This window comes from Passer montanus, unplaced genomic scaffold (assembly GCF_014805655.1).
Source record: "Passer montanus isolate IOZ18808 unplaced genomic scaffold, ASM1480565v1 scaffold97, whole genome shotgun sequence".
NCBI lineage: Eukaryota > Metazoa > Chordata > Aves > Passeriformes > Passeridae > Passer > Passer montanus.
In genome coordinates this window covers 2264061-2284699 of record NW_024375145.1, presented here as the reverse complement: position 1 = coordinate 2284699, position 20639 = coordinate 2264061, and the positions used below count along the sequence as shown (strand labels likewise).

The 20639-nt window shown below is 43.2% G+C and overlaps 1 protein-coding gene across 1 annotated transcript in view; it reads left to right on the top strand.

The window, feature by feature from the left end:
- Window positions 1–20639, top strand: part of MSH3 (mutS homolog 3) — a 94164-nt gene that overhangs the window by 45940 nt on the left and 27585 nt on the right. The window contains exons 14-17 of the mRNA XM_039696352.1: window positions 6628–6760; window positions 14440–14627; window positions 17156–17324; window positions 19487–19551. Coding sequence (XP_039552286.1) covers window positions 6628–6760; window positions 14440–14627; window positions 17156–17324; window positions 19487–19551 — 555 coding nt within the window. The remainder of the gene's footprint in view (window positions 1–6627; window positions 6761–14439; window positions 14628–17155; window positions 17325–19486; window positions 19552–20639) is intronic.

The window sequence follows — 20639 nt, the reverse complement described above, 5'->3', positions numbered from 1 at the left end:
TCCTTGAGGTTGATGTTGAAGTCACTGCTTCCTCAGTACCAACATGAGGATGAGAGGGATAAGGTTCACATGGGCCTGGCTGAGCAAACCTGGCTCTGGTTTTAATCTCTTGTTTGGTTGTTTATTTTGGATGTTGTCCTGTATGGGCACTGCCCTGCAAATGACCAGTCTGAAACCTGACCTCTGCAGAATGTGTCCTTCCCTGTCTCTGTACTATTCATGTTACTCACTGCCCTTCCAGACCCTTCTTTGCCTTTCCCTTCCCCAGGTGTCAGGAGTGCTGAGTGCCCATCTGCAGTACACACAGAAAAATAAATAAACACTGCATCCTTTCCCTGGCTGGGCATTAATTTGTCTCTGTGCCTTGCTCAGCTGTTGATTCTTGCACAATTCCTAGGAAATCTGTTTTCTGGATATACCAAACACACAGCCTTGTCAGGGTTGGCTGGAGTTGTACAAGGAGTTCCAAACTGGAGAAGTGATTCCTGGTGCCAGGGAGGAGGCAGAGACCTTGCTGTGGAGCTGGGGAGAGCCTGGCTGCTGTTGGCCTCTGCTGCAAAAGTGCCTCCTTGGAATTTAAAGAGTATCTCATGCAAAATGTTAAAAGCATAGGGGTGTGTGTGAGATAAACTGGAAGGGTGTGAGATGTGAACATACCAGTTTGCACAGTAGCCTCTCTCTTTGGGGTGTTCTCTACAGGTGTTGGGGTGTTTTCATGTTTGAAGTAGTTTAAGCAGACTGAGTGACCCACAAGTGCCTGGATAGTATTTCTTTAATATTCTTTTGTCTCTGTTGGATTTTTGGTGTTACATGTGATGTACCTGCATTTATTTGTAGCCAAGATAACCTGATCTTTCTTTAGTTAAAGCTGATGTTTAAATCACAAGAAGGGAGAAAATTGTATCTGTTTAGACAGTTGCCAAAACATGTCAACCTTTGCCTTGTGCTTCAGAGAAACCAAAATTTTAATTAGCTCTCAAAGACTGGATTTCCATTTTTCTCTGTGATTCTAATATACTTTGCCTCCTGTTTCTTCCAGTTCCTTTGCAATATTAAAGCCTTGTAGGATGGTGTTGATAATTACCATTAGTCTGATTATGCTTTGTCCACAGGAGCTCAGAAGGACTGGCAGTGTAGCAACTGCAGAACTGCACAGTTCAGGACTACAGACAGTTCCTTATCTACTCCTGAAGAAGAGGAAGTGTAAATTTGCATTACTAATGCAACATGTACTAATGCTTGGAGGATATATAGAACTGGGAAGAGGAGGGTCCCTTTACAGTGAGATTGGCAATGACATGTCTTTTGTAATATAAAATAATGTCTTGTTCTACATTTCCTCACTTTGAATGCATTGAGTGCTGCTTTATTTATATTTCTATACACAAAGTATAAATCTAAAAGAAAGTCTTTCAAGTTTGACTTTGTCCTTGTTCTTTTTATTAAAAATATCAGAGCAGCAAAGCAAACTGTCTAAATGTCCTTGTCCCATCTTATTTTGGAGGTAGACTGGTTCCTGTTTGATAGCATCTTCGTCCAGAGCAGGATTAGAAGATTTTTTTATTTTCCCCAGCAATTTTTTGTGAAAAAAATCCACTGATCTTACAGCAGGGCTAAATTTTCCTCCTAAGAATAACAATTTTATAGAATCAGTGCCAGTATAAAATGCACAAATGCAGGTTACAGCATATGCCTGAGATCTCAAAATTGTTGTGGGAAAGAAAAAGATTGCAGCATCATCACATGTATTGATTCATTTTTGCTTAGCTGTGTTTTGGTCCCTTTGCTGTGTCTAATTCCTTATAAATGGAGCAATCAGGCATTCATTCATGTTGGCTAAAGTAGCTAATTGTTCCCTTTTTAGGCACAAATAGCTGGAATACGTTGTGTATGAACATAAACAAAAGTGTTTGATTGCCATTTGCATATTTTGGACGTTCTTTTAACAGATGTGAAGCCAAAGTTTAGGGTGCTTGTGTGCTGCTGCTCAGTATTTGAGATCCATTCAGGGAGATTGTCCTCTCCCGTTGGACCTCTCTAGAGAGCCATGAGACATCAGGAGTTTTGGGAGTAAATTACTTGAAAAACAAGTGAACAGATTCAGAAGGATACTTAATATTTTTAGGTTTCACTTAAATTTCACTGCACTACTTATAACTACCCTTGCTTGTACTATGTCATTGGTGCTAATGGATAAAATTCCAGCTCTCACACCAAAATTTAGCAAATTCATCCCATAACTGAGCCAGTGTCTACTCAGCCAGCAGTTAGGCAAAAAGGCAGAGGTAAGGGTGGCATCCCAGCCTTGAGGGGAAGGGAGCACCCAGGATGGGCAGGAGCTTGTGGGGAAGGGAGGGATGGAGCGTCCACAGAAGTGCACAAATCTTCATTAGTAATTAGTAATCTTCATTAGTAATCTTCATTGCACACTTGTCAGGGAAATTGGTCTGTGCGTCCTGAGTGAGCACACAGCAGTGGGTTTGAGCAGAGTGGACAGAGGGGGATGGCAGGGGGCAGAGGAGGAAAGGCACAGTGGGGTGGGTCACTGATGTTCCTGGCTCCAGTTCCAGTGAGATTCTGGGGGGGTTCTTTGACCCTTTGATGATCTGTAGGCACTCTAGCAACCTGCCTGTTCTCATGATTTTTGGAGAAGTATTTTACTGTTTTCTTTTTGCTCATGGGTAGTGTGTTTTTGTGAGTTTTTTTGTAGTGTGTCCTCTAACAGTTTAACTTCACATATAATTTGTCAGACTAATTTTCTGTCTTCTGTTGGATAAGCTTCAACTTCTGAATGACGTCAACATGCTTCAAATGGCTTCTCAGACTTTGATGGCTTTCTGACTTTTCACACTCTGGTGTCTCTGGATACTGCAGAAATTAATCCCAGCTGCACTGGTTTTGCCTCTAAATGAAGCAATTAACCCCTGAGGGCAATGTTTGGGGTGTCTGAGCCCTGGGGTGCCACACCTGCCTGCAGGGACCTCTCCCTGCTGGCATCCCCAGCCTCTGCAGCCTTGGCTGGCTCTGCAGCCCCTGCCTCTGGGTGCTGGGGACTTCACCCCCCTGGCCCCCAGGGCTTTGTCTGCTGGTGCTGAGTTCGTGGGCTGCACACTGGTAATTCCACCAGGGCTTTGGTGGCGTTAATTGCCTGTCATCAAAGGAGTGGTCTCAAGCAGGGGGACACTCTGTGCCATTTAACAAGGCCTTTGCCTTAATCAGCTCATCCAAAGTCTTTGTTTGTCAGCCCTGGTCTGAGGGAAGGTCAGAAAAAGCCCCATAATACATGAGTGAGTAACTTAAATGATACATTTTCATTCTTTGCGGTGCTGCAGTTAGGAGGCTGTTAGGCTTTGATTTAGATACCACAGTCCATGAAAAGCAGTGTTTGTTGTTTCATATTCTTAATTGTGTTTTTTTAAGGCGTTGAATTCCTGTGACTGACAGTTCTGCACATCACTGTTGTCCTAGAATGGATTTAATAAAATAATCTTAATTGTATGCCCTCTTCTTTGAGTTATGTCCTTAGCATGATGAATGAATTCATACTGTGTGCATTTAGCATAGGTTAAGAGATTTCTGACAAATTTATATTTATTTACCTTGTATTTAAATAATACTTTACATAAATGAAAATGTCATTAGCTCTTGCATAGCAGCTACATTATCAATTTAACTCTGCTTTAAATGTAAAGATGTATTATCACATCTAAAAATGTCAGGTTTGTTTTGCTGCAGGAGAGACCAGCAGATCTCTGTTACCACACCAGCAACCAGTTTAGGCTGCTCAGATGTTAATTCAGTGCAGTGCTTTCGTGTCTGCAGCCTTCTGCTTTGTCAAAATAATTTTTAGTTCAGGATTCAAACATCTTCTTCGCATTTTCTAATTTTCTGTATTGTTCACTATTTGGCAGCAGAATAATGCAGAGGAGTATCTCATTATTTCACTTCAAGTAGTTCTTTTAAATGACTGCAATAACAATTCTGCAGTTAGATTTTGTTATGTTTAAATACACTGAAAAGTGATTTTAGTATTGTATTAATGATGCTATTCTTAGATGGAGGATATAGCAGAAGTAAGAGTATTGCTTTTAGTCAACTGAATTATGTTACATTATTCCACAGAAGATTGCTTGGAAAATTGGATAAAGCTCAGATTGCTGACATGGTTTATACAGATGAGAAAGAACAGGCTAATATTGCACCTAAATGCAGCATGAAGTAGTAGCCAGTTTAGCTGGCTGCTGGGTCTCTTTGCGTAATGTTAGATCCAGGTTTTCTGGTGGTGGAATTCTTTTCCAGACCATGCAGAGACTGGCAGCCCCAAACTGTGCAGTGCAGAGCAAATTCCTTCTGAGATGGCTTAGCACCTCATCAGGGCAATACACATATTTACACACTGGCACTCAACAAAATACTTGTTAATTTAAATATTTGTATATTAAATATCTAAATATTTGATGTTTGAAAGCATCCTTTGAAATTCATCATCTGTTTTTATGGTATCTCATCCCAGTCCTTCCTTCCTGATGGGTATATGGTGTTTTAGACAATTCTTAGCTGTACTTTCTGAATTTTGAAATAGGAATCCCACTAGATTTTCTTTACAGGTGGAAAAAAAATGGGTCACTTGATACTGAATGCCATTTTCCTGATCCTTTCTTATTGGTGGGATTAAAACAGAAAAACTGTATGGATGCTTAGTTTTAGATTACTGGAGCTCCACTAACACAGCCATATGTGAGGATGATTAAAGTGCAGATTAAGCTTTGGAGGGAGGAGTTTTTCAAATATCTGCATCTATTTTACATATTACTGCCAGTTTCCAGTTAGCCACATAGTCATAGTGCTGTTTAAATTAACTAACAAGAGTTCTGCTTGCTTACAGTGCTTTTTAATAATGACAAATGAAGGGTTTTGTATTCTGTAAGGTACATATGTGTATAATTTCACAGTTCATTACTCCCTCATGTGGAGGAGAAGTGTTGCAGGGTTTAGTCAGTAATTCTCCATGAAAATGGGGTTGTGGGTGGTGGCACCGACCCCTCAGGACGTCACTGCAGCAGTTTGGTGGCATTGTGTGCTCGGGGTGTTCTGTGGCTCTGCCACTGATGTCAGCCCAGCTCAGGTTCCTGCCTGTGACCCTGCTGCCGGTGGGAGCTGCTTCCAAGGCACCTGGAATGGGGGAGATTTAAAAAATGTGTGTGTTGGCATTGCTGGAGCAGCGGGTCAGGTGTTGTTGTGACCTGCAGGGCTGCTCTGTGGCAGGTGAGCAGCTGGAGTCGCTGTCTGGCATGAAGCAGTAGGACACTGAAACAATCCTGGCACGTGAAAGCTGTTAATTTGTGTTCAGCTGAGAGCACACCCGGGCATGATTTCCCCTTTCACATGAAGTGCAATAAAATTTCAAGGACTCTTAGATTCAGCTGTCTTCAGGGCCAGAGGCCTCTGACTGCTGGACTGTTGTAATGTCTGCAGCCTCTGGAGGTGCCTAACTTCTTTGATTTCCTCATGGACACTATTTATGAACAGCCACACTGGCTACCAGCCTGAAACCTCTGCAGTAAAAGCCACGGGCGAGGCAGGCAACCTTCCAAAAATCTTAAATTTGAATTGCATCCTTACTTCCCATCCCTCTGTGCTGGCTGAGCTCTGAGCATCTTGCTGGTCCCTGTGAACGTGGGCTGGGCTGCTTGTGCACACACTTGTCTGGGATGGGGAGTGTGTGCATCAAAGGACTGATTTCTCCTTGGGCTGCCTGGGTGGATGGGCTTTGGGTACACCCACTGACCCTCAGTCTCACTACTTCCCTAGAAGGCATCAGGAAGGCAATTTGGTCACATAGGAAGCAGAAATTGGGTTATTTCTGCAATCTTCAGCCAGCCCATGGGTATGTTGGAAGGATACAGAGAAGACTCTTTAAAAACTTGGGTGAAACTTGGTGGTAGTTGTCCGTTTCTGCAGCCCTTTGCTTTTAAGGAAATGATTGTAAGGAACCTGCCAGGAGCTATGGAATTACCTCCTCTCATTAAAAAAGTGTTTCCTCATTTCAGGAGGATGTTTCCTTGACTTCAGTCCTGAAACAGGGAGATAATTGTTACAGGTTTTAGCAAAAAAAAAAAAAAAAAAAAAGGTAGAAAAACCATTGCAGTGCTGATCCAGGTAATTACTAGTTGCTGGTCAGGGTCAGACAGGGGGGCAGAATGGTGAGGGGTGTCTACAGCCTGCTGGGGTGAAGATAAAAATTGGAGAATTGGATAAAGCACGTGGGGTGCAGTGTGAGCTCCAAACCCTCTGCTCATCCTCCAGGCACTTGTCTGTACAGGTGGGGTGGAATGCTCAGGGTTCAGTGTTACTGCCACCAGGAGCACATGCAGAATTGGGCACTGAATTCTGCCCTGTTCTGTCAGCACAGACAGGGCAGAATGAGCTCATGGCCAGGATCTGGCTTCTTGGATTAAAATCACAAGATTCTCTGCATTCCTCAGCTCTTCTGCTAGTCGTGAGGATGTGGCATTAGTCAAAGACTAAAACAAATCAACCCGAAACAAACCACAGGTAGAAGTGCACTGCCTCCCCCTTCCCCTCAGAGAAACACAAGTTTTAATTCTTGATTTTCTTCTTTTGCAGTGACATAAATGCCCGGCTTGATGCTGTGTCTGAAATTCTGCTGTCAGAATCCAGCGTGTTTGGTCAGATTCAAAATCTTCTTTGTAAGCTGCCAGATTTGGAGAGAGGCCTCTGCAGTGTCTTCCACAAGAAGGTACACCCATCATTGCACTAATTCATTGTTTTCTGAACAGCATCGTTCTGTCTGGGTGTGCTTCCTTTGGGTTTGCATGTTTGTTTAAAAATGTTTTCTGCTTAGCAGGACTGAGGCTGACATGTTAAGGGGACGTGGGTTTATAGAAATCAGATGTGGTGAAATCTGGGTTTGTGATCAGTGATGTGCTGATAGAGGAAGTGTCTGGGTAGGGTTCTGAAGCACATGCTTTGGACTGCTAGTGGTAACAGGCAAACATGTGCAGCACTCATGACTGAGTGTCTGGATTCAGGGAGGAGGGATGGTGCAACAGTCCCTTCTGCCCCGAATTCTTGTTTGCCTTTAAACCAAGGCTTTGCATTCCCTGTGCTTGTCTAAACTCACACGTGCAAGTGGAACCACTTGGCTGCTGCTAGCTGTTTGCAAAGGGATGTTGGTTTGCTTATAAACTCCCCATCTTGGACCTCAGGTCCACATTTTAATAAGAATCACTTATGAGAGATGAGACACTGACAATTCTTAGTTGAGGCAGATTAATGTGCCAATGGCACCTGTGGAGTACTTAATGTTCTGTTATTTCACTGCTCTACTTAGAGGTTTTGACAGGTTTTTTTTTCAATAAAGGAATAGGTGGGTAGAATGAGAGCAAAGTTGAAATTTTTTGGATGGTACAGCATAATGTTTTCCTGTGTCTGAAAATCTGAGGCTCAGTTTTTATACAATTTTTCAAGCCTTGCAGTGCTTGGCTCTTGGAAGGGCTGGTGTGTTTCAGGGAATGGTTACAGAGGTCCAGCCATAAGGAAGGTTGTGAAAAGAGGGAGTGTGCACCACTTTGCCCATCCTCTGATGTATACCACATTCACATAATGAAATTGTTGGGTTTCTTTGTCCAAACAACTGCTCAGGAATTAGATAATTCATTTTTTAATGGTTTAACTCATTTCAGGTTTCATACCCAGTCCTTTTTCTAGGAATATATCTGCATTTCACAATGTCCTGGAACTGCTCTGCTGCTGCCCTGTGGGGTTTTGCTTTGGTTTGTTTGGTTTTGCTTTATTTTGTATTTCTTCAGATGTCCCTCCCTGCTGTAGAGCTGCTTGCCTTTCTCAGCTTTAGCTCACTTTGAGGTGGAGCCATGCAGAGACCCTGGATTTTCATGTGGCTTTTGGGATGAGGTGACAATGCAGATTGTCTGAACAACAGCCACTGCAGCACAAAGATGTGTTTAGTGAGTCAGATACTGGAAAGAAGCTGCAGGAGAGGAGAAATGCTGCAGCAGACTCCCTAGAAAGGGTAAATGAGGGGGGAAAGCTCTAAGCACACACTTCTGATGTGATGGATTTTCTTCCCCTGGTGAAGCCTGGGTTGTGCTGAGCGCTCTGGGGAGCACCTGAAGCACTGAGTAATCCCTGAAGACCTGTAGGACTTTGAGGAGATGGCAGTGTCCCTGAGAGACAGGGTGTGTTTCCAGTAAAGAATCAAAAGCAAACTCTGGGAAGCTGATTCTGAAGCTCAGCTGGTGAGTATGGAGCCTGAAGAGAGGTCCCAGCAAGGCAGACACGTATTCAAGAGCATGGAGTAACTGGGTTGCTTGGATTTTTTTGTGTTTCCCCCCCCAGTGAATGTTGCCATTTCAGTTCCCACTACAGAACCCTTTCCAGCTCTGTTAATTCCAGATGTCCATCTCCCACATGCTCAAAGTTAGGTTCAGTGCCATTTCATTCCATTAAGGGATCCAAGACTCAGAGTGGAGCTTTGATGGCTTCACTGAAGGAATGTGCTTGTTAGTTCAGTGTCAGCTGCAGGAAAAATAGGTGAGTGTGACAGGCATTTCATCCTCCAGGCCCTTTATACTTCAGTGGAGTCATTACTGGAGGAGGTGTGCTCTACAAGGAGTCTCTGAAGTGAGCAGAGATGGCTGGGGTGTCTCAGTCATTTCAGACATTCTTTGGAATGTTTTTTACATTCAGGTCAGCCACTGCAGGAATTGCATTGTGCAAAGGCTTGTGCACCAGTAACCTCTGGAGAAGACAGAAGGAAATGAAGGCAGAACAATGGTCTGCAAGGCAAAGCATCCTGATGGGAGCTCTTGTGGTCAAGAACATCACTGTCTGTTTTCCTGATTTGAGTTATTCCCTTTTTTTTTTGTTTGTTTTGTTTTGTTTTTGTTTTTGAAAGCCTGCTAATAAGTCATATCTGATAGCATAATTCAAGCTGGGAATTGCTAACCTGGCCCTTCACAAGTTCCCATTGCCTCAAACCACCAAGACCTGTGTGTGATTTACCCCAGGTACAACCACTCTGGAACTAGAGCATGTTTTCACTGGGAATTAGGTGTTACCTTTGGGGGGGTCACAGTTCAGCTGTGATTCTGCCCCAGCCTGGAAGAGGACTGAGGGAGTGGTTAGGGAGGCAGGAGCAGTACTGCAGTTGCCATGGAGAGAGGAGTTGCTCTCAGTTTGTGCAGGTGCAGCACTGCCACCTCGCCATGCAGAGATGCTCTCCAGTGCAGAGGGGCCTCACTCCTCTCTGGGAGAGGAAGGGTGGCTGCACATGGAATGGGGGAACACTTCTGGGCAGCACTCAGAAGCTGGCTGCAAAGGAGTCTGAGAGACAGGAATTTTATTGAGTTTTGTCTCAGTAGTGCCTGGAGCTGGTCAGAATCACCTCAGTGGCAGAGGTGGTGCTCGGGGGAGAATCACCAAATCCCCCAGCACAACTGGCACCACAGGCATTTCCATCTGGCATCAGTGGGAAATGGCAGGACCCTCCTTTTTTTGCCTCAGTCACAGTGGAGACTGCTCAGTGTGGCAAAAGAGGGTCAGTGACCGATGTTTGAGCAGGTTTTACAACCAGTGCAGAGTAAACATGCCATTTGCACTTTTACAAATGTGTCCTACAGGGCCAGCCTGATGTTTCTTGCTGTTTTCATGCCTGTGTTTTCAGTGTGCTTCAGAGGATAAATATTTACACAGGCTCAACCCATAAGTGTTTATCTTATTTGTACCCTTTGCTCAATAAACATTACTTTTTGACTAAAGCACAGTCACCGACTGAATTATCATAACAATTGGCCATTAGATGTAACAGAACAGATTAAAGGGGAGCTGTTTACCTGAGGAGGGAGAGCAATAATCAAACCTTAACATCACTTATAGTGAAGCATCCCTTCAGTGTGTCCTGCCCCAGGCTCTCTCTCATTCTCAGTTCCTTGGGAGCAGGTGGGGAAACCTGTTCAGGCTCTGCAGGAGCCCTGCCCCTGCCTGGCTGCTCACCTGAGCAGAGTGGAGCAGGCAGGTGCTGCCTGTGTGCCCGCAGCCTCCCCGGGGAGCTTGCCTTGTCACTGTTTTGGGATTTGTTTCATTTACTGCAGCGTCTCAGCTCTGGCTGTCCCAGCATCCCCGCACAGGTTTGCTGTGCAGCTTAATTTAATTCCAAAATGAGCTGAGTTCAAAAATCAAGCAGCATGGTCTTAAATGTGTTTCCCCTCTGTGAAAAACACCAGTCACTTGTTCTTAAAATTTTAAAAGTTTAATAGTAATAAAATGGTTATAAAAATAGTAATATAATTAGAGTAATAAAATTTGAACAATTAGGATTTAGGACAATGCAAGACAATAAAAACAAAGAGTTACAGACAGTCCAGGTACCTCTTTCTGGACAAAATAAGCCCAAAAAAAGGACCCCTTTTAACAGAGGATTAACCCTTGAAAGCAATAGCCTGTTTCATAGTCATACATCTCACACATGATGTATAAATTCCATTCAAACACAGGATTCTGTCTGGTCACTGTCAGCTTCTTCCTCTGCATAATGACAGCATCATGGCTGAACAAGGTGGGAAGAAGTTAGTTTCTTCTGATAAGGGACCAATAAATTGTCTTTTCAGTGAGTATTTCACTGTTTCTGGGACACCTCCTCAGAGGACAAGGGTGCAGCTCAGCTGGGTGCCAAGTGTTAAAATTTCAGTGGTGCTGAAAATACACCCTTCCCTGGCAGGTACATTTGGTATTTCACTGAAGAAGGGCTGAGTTTCAGAAGATTCAGAGAGAAATGTTATGGTTTTGGTTTTTGGTTTGCTTTTTCTTGTGTGAAATGAATACCTGTTACATGTGCCCAAGAAATTAGTTACTATTTGTATACTGTTAGTAAATACATGTTAGATACCCTTTCCCAATATGATAATCCTTTGACTTCAGTTTGCAGATACCTTGAATTTTTACCTTTTTTTTTTTTCCTGCTATGGTAATATCATGCACATCTTGTTTATACTACACTTTTAATCTTGGAAAGAGTCTGCATTACAGATATTTTTAGGTTTGCAATGCTAAATGGTGATTTGAGCAAACTGCTCCCTGTTAAGCTGATTAATATAAAGTCATAACAAGGGGACCTAATAATCTTAAATACCTCATTTCTCCCAAACCAAAGTCTGTTCCCTATGCTAAACAGATAAAAAGTAGGAATTACAATTTGAAATGAGTGACAAATGTATATTGCATTTAGACAACCATATTTTTTTTAAAATTTGAAACACTTTCAGCTTGGAGCTAAAAGTGGTTAGTGGCTGCTGGCTGTGGGTCTCTGTTGGAAACAATTTCAGTAATGCAAACAGGGCTGGGTTGCTGTCAGTGTTGCTGAGAGGGTGTCAGATCTCTGTGATCTTTCCTGCATCCATTTTCAGAGCAGTTTGATAAACTGCTGGTTGAAACTATTGTTTGGCATCACTGTCAGCTCTGAGGTTATTTCTCCAGTGCCAGAGAAGTTATGGCTATCATTGCTGTCCGCTCAAAAGTAGGCTTCAGAAATAGCATTGGATCAGCTTGTGGGAATCTTCTGTGAATGCAAGACTGCTAATCCTGCTTTATGTAAACAATTTTCACTGTATTTTAAAAGCTTCTAATTTATAACACAGTATGTATCTGTGTGAGGTTACCTAGGATTTGAATGGAATCAGTCCCACTGTAATGGAGCCCAGATTTTCAGAGTTATTTGGATGAGTCTGTTCCAAGTTATCTGTTTGCTCAGTGGATTATTTCTGCAGGGGAGGCATTAAATTTTACATGCAAAGTCCTGCAGTGTTACTGGCATGGAGCAGGGGGGAACAGGAACAGGGAATAAGCACAGAAGAGCTACGCTCGTCTGTTCCAAGTTATCTGTTTGCTCAGTGGATTATTTCTGCAGGGGAGGCATTAAATTTTACATGCAAAGTCCTGCAGTGTTACTGGCATGGAGCAGGGGGGAACAGGGAATAAGCACAGAAGAGCTATGCTTACCCCATTCTTGGGGACACTCTTCAACAAGGCTGTTTGCAGTAAAACAGGGTGAATTTCCCTTCTCCAAAGGTCTGTATTCACAGAACCAAACGGGTTTTAACTCATTAGATGACTCTTACAGTGTCCTGTGGGCCATCAGAGTCGCTGTGAGGAACTTAAGGATGTTTGTTTATTAACCATCTTCTGGCAGACCTCATAACTGCAGGGGCTGTTTTGGGTGCCCTGAAATGCAGCTGTGTCCTCTTAGAGCAGCCTGAGCTTCAGCAGCCTTGCAAACACCTCAGCCAGGTGTTCCCACCTGCACCCACCAGCACCTCCCTTCCCCACACCCCTGGAGGTGGTGCACTGCTCAGGGCCCTTCATTTCCTTCTCTAGAAAAAGCACAGTTGAAGCTCTCACTCTGATGAAGTCCCCAGAGGAGCTGGTGCATTTCTGGGCGTGCACATTGGCTCAGTCTCCCGTGCTGTGGATCACCCTGCTGCCCCCAGGGCCCTCCTGGAGAAGCCTGGCAGGATTTTATCCCTCATCCTCAGGGGTGTGGATGGTGGTGGTGGTGCAGTCAGTCAGAAAGTGGTTTATTTGGCTTGGAGTCCAAGCTGGGATTTATCATTTGTTTGCATTTTCTGGCCTTTCCTCTGTGCTTTGACTTCAAACGCTGTTGACATATTTACTCCTTTATTGTTTTGTTTGATTTTGGTGTAAGATGGAAGCAGTAAGCTCCAGATTATCAGAAAGATGGTGATAAATTGCAGCCAGTGCAGAGGAAACCCAAAGTTTTCATGAGGCAGAATAATAGATTGTTTCAGAGGCAAGACTAAAAGACCCTTTTTTTTTTTGGTTAAATTCATGATTAAAGGAGAGCAGAAGGCTTAGAGTTATTTGAAGGGTGTTAAGAGTAAAGAAACAGTGCAGTTAGTGTAATACAAAGGAATAGAACTGGAGATATTTGGATTAATTCAATGGAAAGGAAAATTGTGCTGTCTGGTAACACTTGTACATGATAATCATTGTTACATTATGGGTTAGTGGTAAACACACAGTATCTTGGAATGTATAGGACTGAGAGCAGGCAAAAAGAAAATAACACAGAAAACTCCTAATAGGTTCTGTCCCACAGCCTAATAGGTTCTGTCCCACACAACTCTGTGGTTCTGTAAAATAGATGAGCTTAGGTTTTCCAGGAACATTCAGGGTGCAGTGTCTGTGGCCCTCCTGAATTCCTAATTGTGGTTAAATTGCATTTTGGATAATACTTGATTCTGCATTTGGGTACAGACATTCCTTGGGAATAGCTGCAGTGTAATAAGTGAGAGAATTGCCTTAATTCTTTCATTGGAGTGTGGGAAGGAAAAAAGAAAAATTTACTTTTGGGGAGGAATGAAAAGACAAAGGATGACAAAATAAAAATGTAGATGTGTTCTATGAAATAGTGATTCTCTGCCTCTTCTGTGAGCAGTGCTGTGCTGGTCACCATACAGTCCTGTCCAGTAATTAGAATCTAGATTGCTGTGGTAGAAGAGAAAAGAATAGTTGGAACAGAAGGATGTAGCAGACAAAGAATATTATATATCCTACTGCCTTCCTTGCATCCTCAGGTGAGGAAAATAAACCGGTTTTCTTTCAGCATTGTTTGTTGACCGAGAATTTCAGAAGCTGCAGGAGCACGGGTGGCTCAGGAGGGGAGAGGAGGGTCTCCTGTGGTGCTCTAGGTGAGGAGCTGCTGTAAGGAGGCAGCGTGCTCCTGCCCTGGCAGTGCCACAGAGCAGGCTCTGGCAGGGCTGAGTGTGCTTGGCCCAGGGTGGCATGTTCCCTTCTGGAGAGCAGGGAGGCAGAGGATGCCCTGGGTGGGTGCCTGGGCGAGGGGGGAGAACCTTCCCTTGTGCTGGGGAGAGGATGAGGAGTGGCTGGTGTGTCCCCTGTCCCCCCAGGCAGGGCTGGCAGAGCCCAAGCTGTCAATAGCTGCAGGCAGGGTGCTGGGTTTCCCTTCCTCTGTGCTTTTTCTTCTCCTCCCTGTGTTTCTGTTCCCAGTCTCTCCCTGTCTGTGCCTGACCTTGCCTTTCAAGCCCTGCCCTGCCATGTGGACAAGGTGTGGTGCTCCTGACATCACCCAACCTGCTTTTCTTGCTGCTTGCACCTTATTGCCCCTTTTCCTGCACATCTTTTGTGTTCACATTGCCCCCAGCAACAGGAGCACTGGAGATCAGCTCTTGACAGAATCCTGAGGACAAGTGTTGGGACAGCTGGCATGGTTAATTAACCCCCTAATTTAGTGGGGCAAGAAGGTGCAGCTCTGTTACTGACCATACATTTCATTTGCATGGTGTCACATTTTGAAAAAGCAGAGGAACCTCTTAGTGAAAATGTAATGGATTGTAGTGATTCAGATATTCCTTCTTTTCTCAGTGCTCTACCCAGGAGTTCTTCTTGATAGTCAGCACCCTGTCTCGTCTGGACGTGGAAATTCAAGCTTTTGTCCCAGTCATACAATCCCATGTGAGATCTCCTCTGCTAAAAAATGCACTGCTGGAAATCCCAGACCTTCTCTCTCCAGTGAAACTGTATTTAAAGATCCTTAATGAGGAAGCAGCCAAGTAAGTAGAGAAAACACATGATTCTTCTGTGCCTCATAGCCCTTCTGATTAAATGTGGTCAGTTATGCAAATTATGCCTCTTGGTTTAATGCACCTCAGTTTTATATTTTTATTTCATATTTATGTAGGTACAGTTCCTTCTAGTTAAAGCAGGGGTTGTTGTTACCTATGGCTAACATTTCTTTTTAAAAGTTAAACTAGGTGAGACAGTATTTTGCCTACTGGGTGTCTGCCTCAGGCTGAATGACTTTTGGAAGTTTCTCACCTGTTTTGGGTGATGAATTTACAGGAAAATATGTTTTGCATTATGCTAATTGGTTTAACAGCTTTCTAATTAATTTTTTTTAAGAGAAGCTATTCCTTTTGAAGAGGGACTTGACCTTCACCAGAGGGGCAGCTCTGCTGTCAGCAGTATGCTTTCCACTATTTTTGGGAGAATTCATCAAAGCTGTCTGCCCTTTTTTGTCTTAATTCTGTCCACTGTTGGTACCTGAAGAAAAAAAGACAGAGGAAGAAGATACTAGGTTGGAATTAATACAAATTATATTGGAGAATATCTCTAAATAATTTGCTGTGTGCTGTTTGTTCTGAAGCACTGCTCTCCTCTCCACTGTTATCCCTGGATTCTTTGCTGAAGTTGTGGCAGAAAGTTTAGTGTGTTGTTGTTATATGGGGGCAGCATTGTCTTAACTTTTCCATTCAGAACAGACTAAAAAAAACCAAAAATCCACTTTATTTATAAAACATTTTTTATCTTTTCCAAACTCAGATTGAAAATAAATCTAAGAATGGAAGCCTAGAACTTTATTTTATTTGCTTCTGATTTAGAGGTGGACCTGAGGTGTATAAATATAGAACTTGAGAGAGGCAGAAGGATTTCCTCTGCCCATTGGCAAGGTGGGATTATGAGATTTCTGCTGATGCCTGGTGGCCAATTATAGTTGTGACAGTTTGTGCCAAAACAGACTGTATCTAAATTATACCAATCTAAATAATACCAGATTTAGTGTAGGTAGTTTCAAAACATGGGGTGTTTTCTTCTGTCACTGTACTAACAATGGCTAGAATAGTATACAAGATATAAATTATCTGTGGAATGGGTACACTGTATTTACATTTATTCAGAATGATTAATCCAACTTACTTTCTGGCCTTTATATATCTCAAATGTATGTGGTGGTATTATTTTTACTCAGAAACATTCCTTTCATCAAAATCTTGGCTTCTGCCCACATCCTTCCATGCACACACACACTTGTGCACAGACTGCATCACATTTTTGTTATTTTTTTGTTATGAGGTGTGGATAAAATCCCGTAATTGTTCTGAAAAGCATCCCTTTCTCCAGGTTTTGGGGTTTTTTAGCAGGGTGATAGAGATTTTGGGATTTGTGTTTTTGAACCTGTCAACGTTACAATTTTTTGTAGGCATCACATAGCAGTGACAGTCTTCAAAATCAGCTGCTGGCTACTAGGGATCTTTTTATTTTTTGCCTTGCATTCCCATGGAAACTAGTCCAATTAGCACGAAATCGTTTCTAAAAATTAGTATTGTACTTTAAAATGGCATCCTCACTGTCACTTGTGTAATCCCAACGAGGAAGGAGTGCACAGCCAAAGCTCAGCTCTGTGCTACCTGCCTTGCCACTGGCTCCAGCTGCAGCTCCATTTGCAGGCCAAGGGGCAGTGGAGTAAGTAGAATATTAGATTTTTTTATTACTTCCATGTTGTAGTACTTTCAGCTGGCTAATTACTTGCTCTCCACATATTAGTTTTCAAGGTAATTATATAATTAACTTGCAGAGTTCTGTATTGGCTCTAAAATGCAAAGTTATATTGCAATTAACTTAGGGCTGATCACAGTGCTTTTTTATTGTTTGCCTGGTAGTTACTAGGGTAAGTTAAATTTTTTGTTATTTTTGTTGACAGCTGTATTTTTAATTGCTAGTTCAGCTTCCCAGTTTTAACCATGGCATTGCTTGTTTCAGGTTTCAATCCTGACCTGAGCTACTGCTGCCAAAACAGTTCTGTCATTTTTTCTGGCACTGAAATTAGAAAAGGGCATTGTTTTGCATGTGCTTACAAGTATTCTGGGTAATCTTTTCTGGACAAAAGAAGGAAGCTGCTCTGGGAAAGTACTGATGGCATTCTGCTTCCACGAGGGCCTTGAGGGGGGGATTTTTCCATGCAATCCTTACAAAAAAGTGCCCAAATTTGGCCAGATTCTAAATGTGTTGAAAATCTGTGTTCATGGCATGCAGAAATCTCCTGAGTTTCACCTTTAACTGCAGTGCAGGTGTTGCCAGCAGTTGGGGTGCTCTGTATACAAAGTGCCTTTCTGCTCCTGTCGTGAGCACAGCAGCTTTCAGCACAGGGGCTGTGCTGGGACCCAGCACCTCAAAATCTGTACTCAGAGGGGAATCAGGCTCATGTTCCAGCAAATAAAAATAACAACATAAGGATGCAGCTGGTAGAACTGAGGTCTGTCTCTCTCCTTTTACCTTTATTTCTTGCATTTCTTACGGATAGGACTGGAGATAAAACCCAGTTGTTCAAGGACCTGACGGACTTCCCTGCCATCCGAAAGAAAAAGGAGGAGATCCAGGATGTGCTTTCTAAAATCCACTTGCATCTGCCGGATATTCGTAAACAGATTAAGAACCCTTCTGCAGAGTATGTTGCAGTTTCGGGTCAAGAGGTACTGTGGGGTTTATTATGTATGACTGTACCCATCCTTGCCTAGAAAATAGCTTAAAAGCGGGACCTAGCTGGAACTCTATTCACTGAGTGTGGTGCTTCATGAGGGCATTTGACTATAATCTTTTGTACAACTTTGAAGAGCAGCTTTCTTGCCGTGTGACTCCTTTATTTGTTAAGTCAATCACTTCAGTGACTTAAATAATAGAAGCACATTAGTGCAGTTGAATTTGGTTCAGTAATGCTTTGCTTTTCTGTCTGCGTAAAAACACATACTTCCAAGGTTAATTGTATGGCTATTAAGTACTGGAATACTCTCAGAGAACCAGGAAGCACAGCATTTGGTTAATTTGAAGAATGGTGAAAGGATTTCTGAGTACTGAGTCAGACTGTAATTTGAAAGATGGGAGAGAAGAGGGAACAGTATTAAAGAGTGATAAGTGTTGTTTTAGTTCCAATTCTCGGAAATGGTGTTCTGGACTGGAACTTTTGCTCGTGGATGCTGCACAAGTGTGGGCAGGATGTGATCCAGCGAGCTGAGAGGCTCTGTGGTGAAAAACAGAGACAGCAGACCCTGCCACGTTTGTGGGGAAACTGAAAGGAGCAGTCAGGTGGCACTGCTCAGTGTTGTCCTCTGGAACTGAGAGTAGGAAGCTGAAAAAAACTCTGAAACAGAAAACTGGGGAAAGAAAGGAGTTAGGAAACAGAGTGAGAGTTGTGAGCAGAAGGGAGGAGTGGGCGAGGACAGGGAGGGAAGGGGCTGGAATTGGCCTGTGGGGCACTTTGGAAGCTGAGAAAGATCCAAAAGACACAGGAGGGAGCAAACAGACACTGCTGAAGATGAGGGAAGGGATGAATTAGAGACAGCAGCCTTTGATAAAGACCTGAAGAGGGATGTTCCTGTTGAGGGTGCAGCTGAGAACAGGAAACACACGGCCCAGGAGTCGTGTGGGCTGTCAGCACAGAGGCTGAAATCCAAAGGAACAGTGGAAAAGTGTGTTTGAGTATTGTCTGAGGCAGGGGAGAGCAGGATCTGAAAGGTTTCTCTCAGGGAGGCTGGGTTAATAGCTGCCATCTGTGTGAAGTAAAGGAAAAGAGAGGAACTGATCAAAGAGAGGAGAGCATCTGAGGAGGTCCTGAAAAGTGGTTCCAGAGGCAGCAGTCCCTGCACACATTTCAGAGAGGAGGCCTTTGCAGCAGGGCAGAAACCTCTGCAGACAGAGATATGTCTGGTGCCTTGATGAAAGGAGCTGCAGAGGCTGGGAATAGCTCTTATTTCATGACATCTGGTGTGAGTGCTCAGCAGACACCAAAAGAGGCAGCAGAGAGGGGTCAGAGAATATGGTCAGTGAGGAAAAGGAAGATGCCAGAGGAATGGAAGTAATGGAAACAAAGTTGTATTGGAGGAACAGAACACAGGACTAGAACAGGAATTTATTTGATTTGAGCTCTTTGTTCATCAGATCTGTATGTTTTATTCTTCCTGTGTTCTTGTAGCACCCTGATGGATGTGAAATTCAAATGCTCCTTCACAACAGAGAAATACTTTGGAAGTGCTTTGGGTGAAGGAAGAATTAGTGCGCCCTGTCCTTGCTCTACTCCTGTGTTAGGATTGTTATCCTTGTTTGTTCTTGGGGGCGACTGCTGGCTCCTCTGGAAGTTTCTGCCCAAATCCCATTAGCTACAATGGAGAAGTTTTGCCAGACGTGGGTCTTGTGGCTTTCCGTAAATGTGGTCAGGCTCTGTGTTAACCTAATCTCTGCAGGAAATCTGTTTTCCAGCTGAATTCTGTGACGTGAGACTGCCTCCACTCTCTGACACCCAGGACCTCAGGCTATTGTTACAGAGATAACTGACATGAATCAAGTGAAACAAGCACGTCACGCAGATCTCAGTGCGCCCTGACACTGCTGCTGCCTCTCCCCGTGTGACCCCGAGCTCACTCAAACCTGCAGCAAAGTTCTGCAGGTGCAGGAGGGTGATGTGTGTCACAACCCCAGCTTCTCCTGGGGAAAAAAGAGCATTCCCTTCCGGGCTGCTCCTTCTCTTCAGGCTGAGCATAGTTTTCCTCTGGTGCTTGCAGTTTCTGGGTAAACGATGATTCTGATTCTCTGTTCTTCCTGGCTCCCCATGGTGTGTAACATTTCATTTCTGTTTTTTCAGTTTTTGATAGAAGTCAAGAATTCCCATAAATCATCTGTGCCATCTGACTGGGTTATGGTTAGTAGGTATGTAAAATGTCTTTGACGTTTGGTTCTGTTTTAATTTAGAGGAAAAAGTGAGGTATTTTGGTATTACAGTTCATTATATACACATTCTCATTTTCCCATGTTAAGGTTTGTTGGGGGCTTTTTAAGCTGAAAACGCAACCAAACTGTAAAGCTACTGCTTAAAAAAAAACAAAAAACCAAGCTGAGAAGAATTGATTTGTTACAACATTTGTTTTTACACAGTGCATCCTCAAAGCACAGAATTACTCACTCAATTCTTCAAGGTGCATGTAGTGGTGTCAGATCCATGGCCTTGATTCTGTTTTGCCTGTAGATTGCACATGCAAATCCTTCATACAGTTTTGATTGCTGTTGTTTTATTCAGAAAGATTAAAGTAGCTATGCCAACATCTGCTTATACATCTTGGTAAATTCAGTGCATTTAAAATATCATTTTATTTACTCATACAGACCAGTTCTTCTTGCTTTCGTACTTGGTCTAATGTAAGCTTGATTCTGGATAATTTTCCAGCAGGTGAAACAAAGATGTACTGATTTATATAGTTGGCTTTTTTTCTTTTCAGTCGTTTGATTTATGATTTGAATGGTTTGAATACCTGAAAGTTACAATGTCCATGTAAATGCTGAATTCTCTACAAGCCCCACAGTGTAATGTGTGAGCATCTCTCCCTAGGTTGAACTCTGCTGTGATGCTCTATTCAGTTATGCAAGAATTAACACTCAATTCTCTTTTAATTAAACTTCTTTTAATACTGAGAAGTGCACAGATCAGACAGAATTAACATGGTGAACAAATTACAGCTAATCTGGATTCTGGATAAAAGAATGCCTGGATGTGCCAAATTGAGTCCTTAATGAAAACACATTAATAAACAGCAAGTATCTCAAGTGCAAACCAGCAACACAATCTGTATTAACCATGCTTATTTCAGGCTCATCGTGGAGCTTTCCTCTTGACAGTGAACCTGTTTGTGCCTGCTAGGCTGTGCATCAGCCAGCTGCTGAGCAGTTTGGTGGGGTGTGTGCTCTGGGGCGGCGGTGGCACGCTGTGCAGAGCGTTCCAGAGCCTCCTGAGTGGGCAGCGC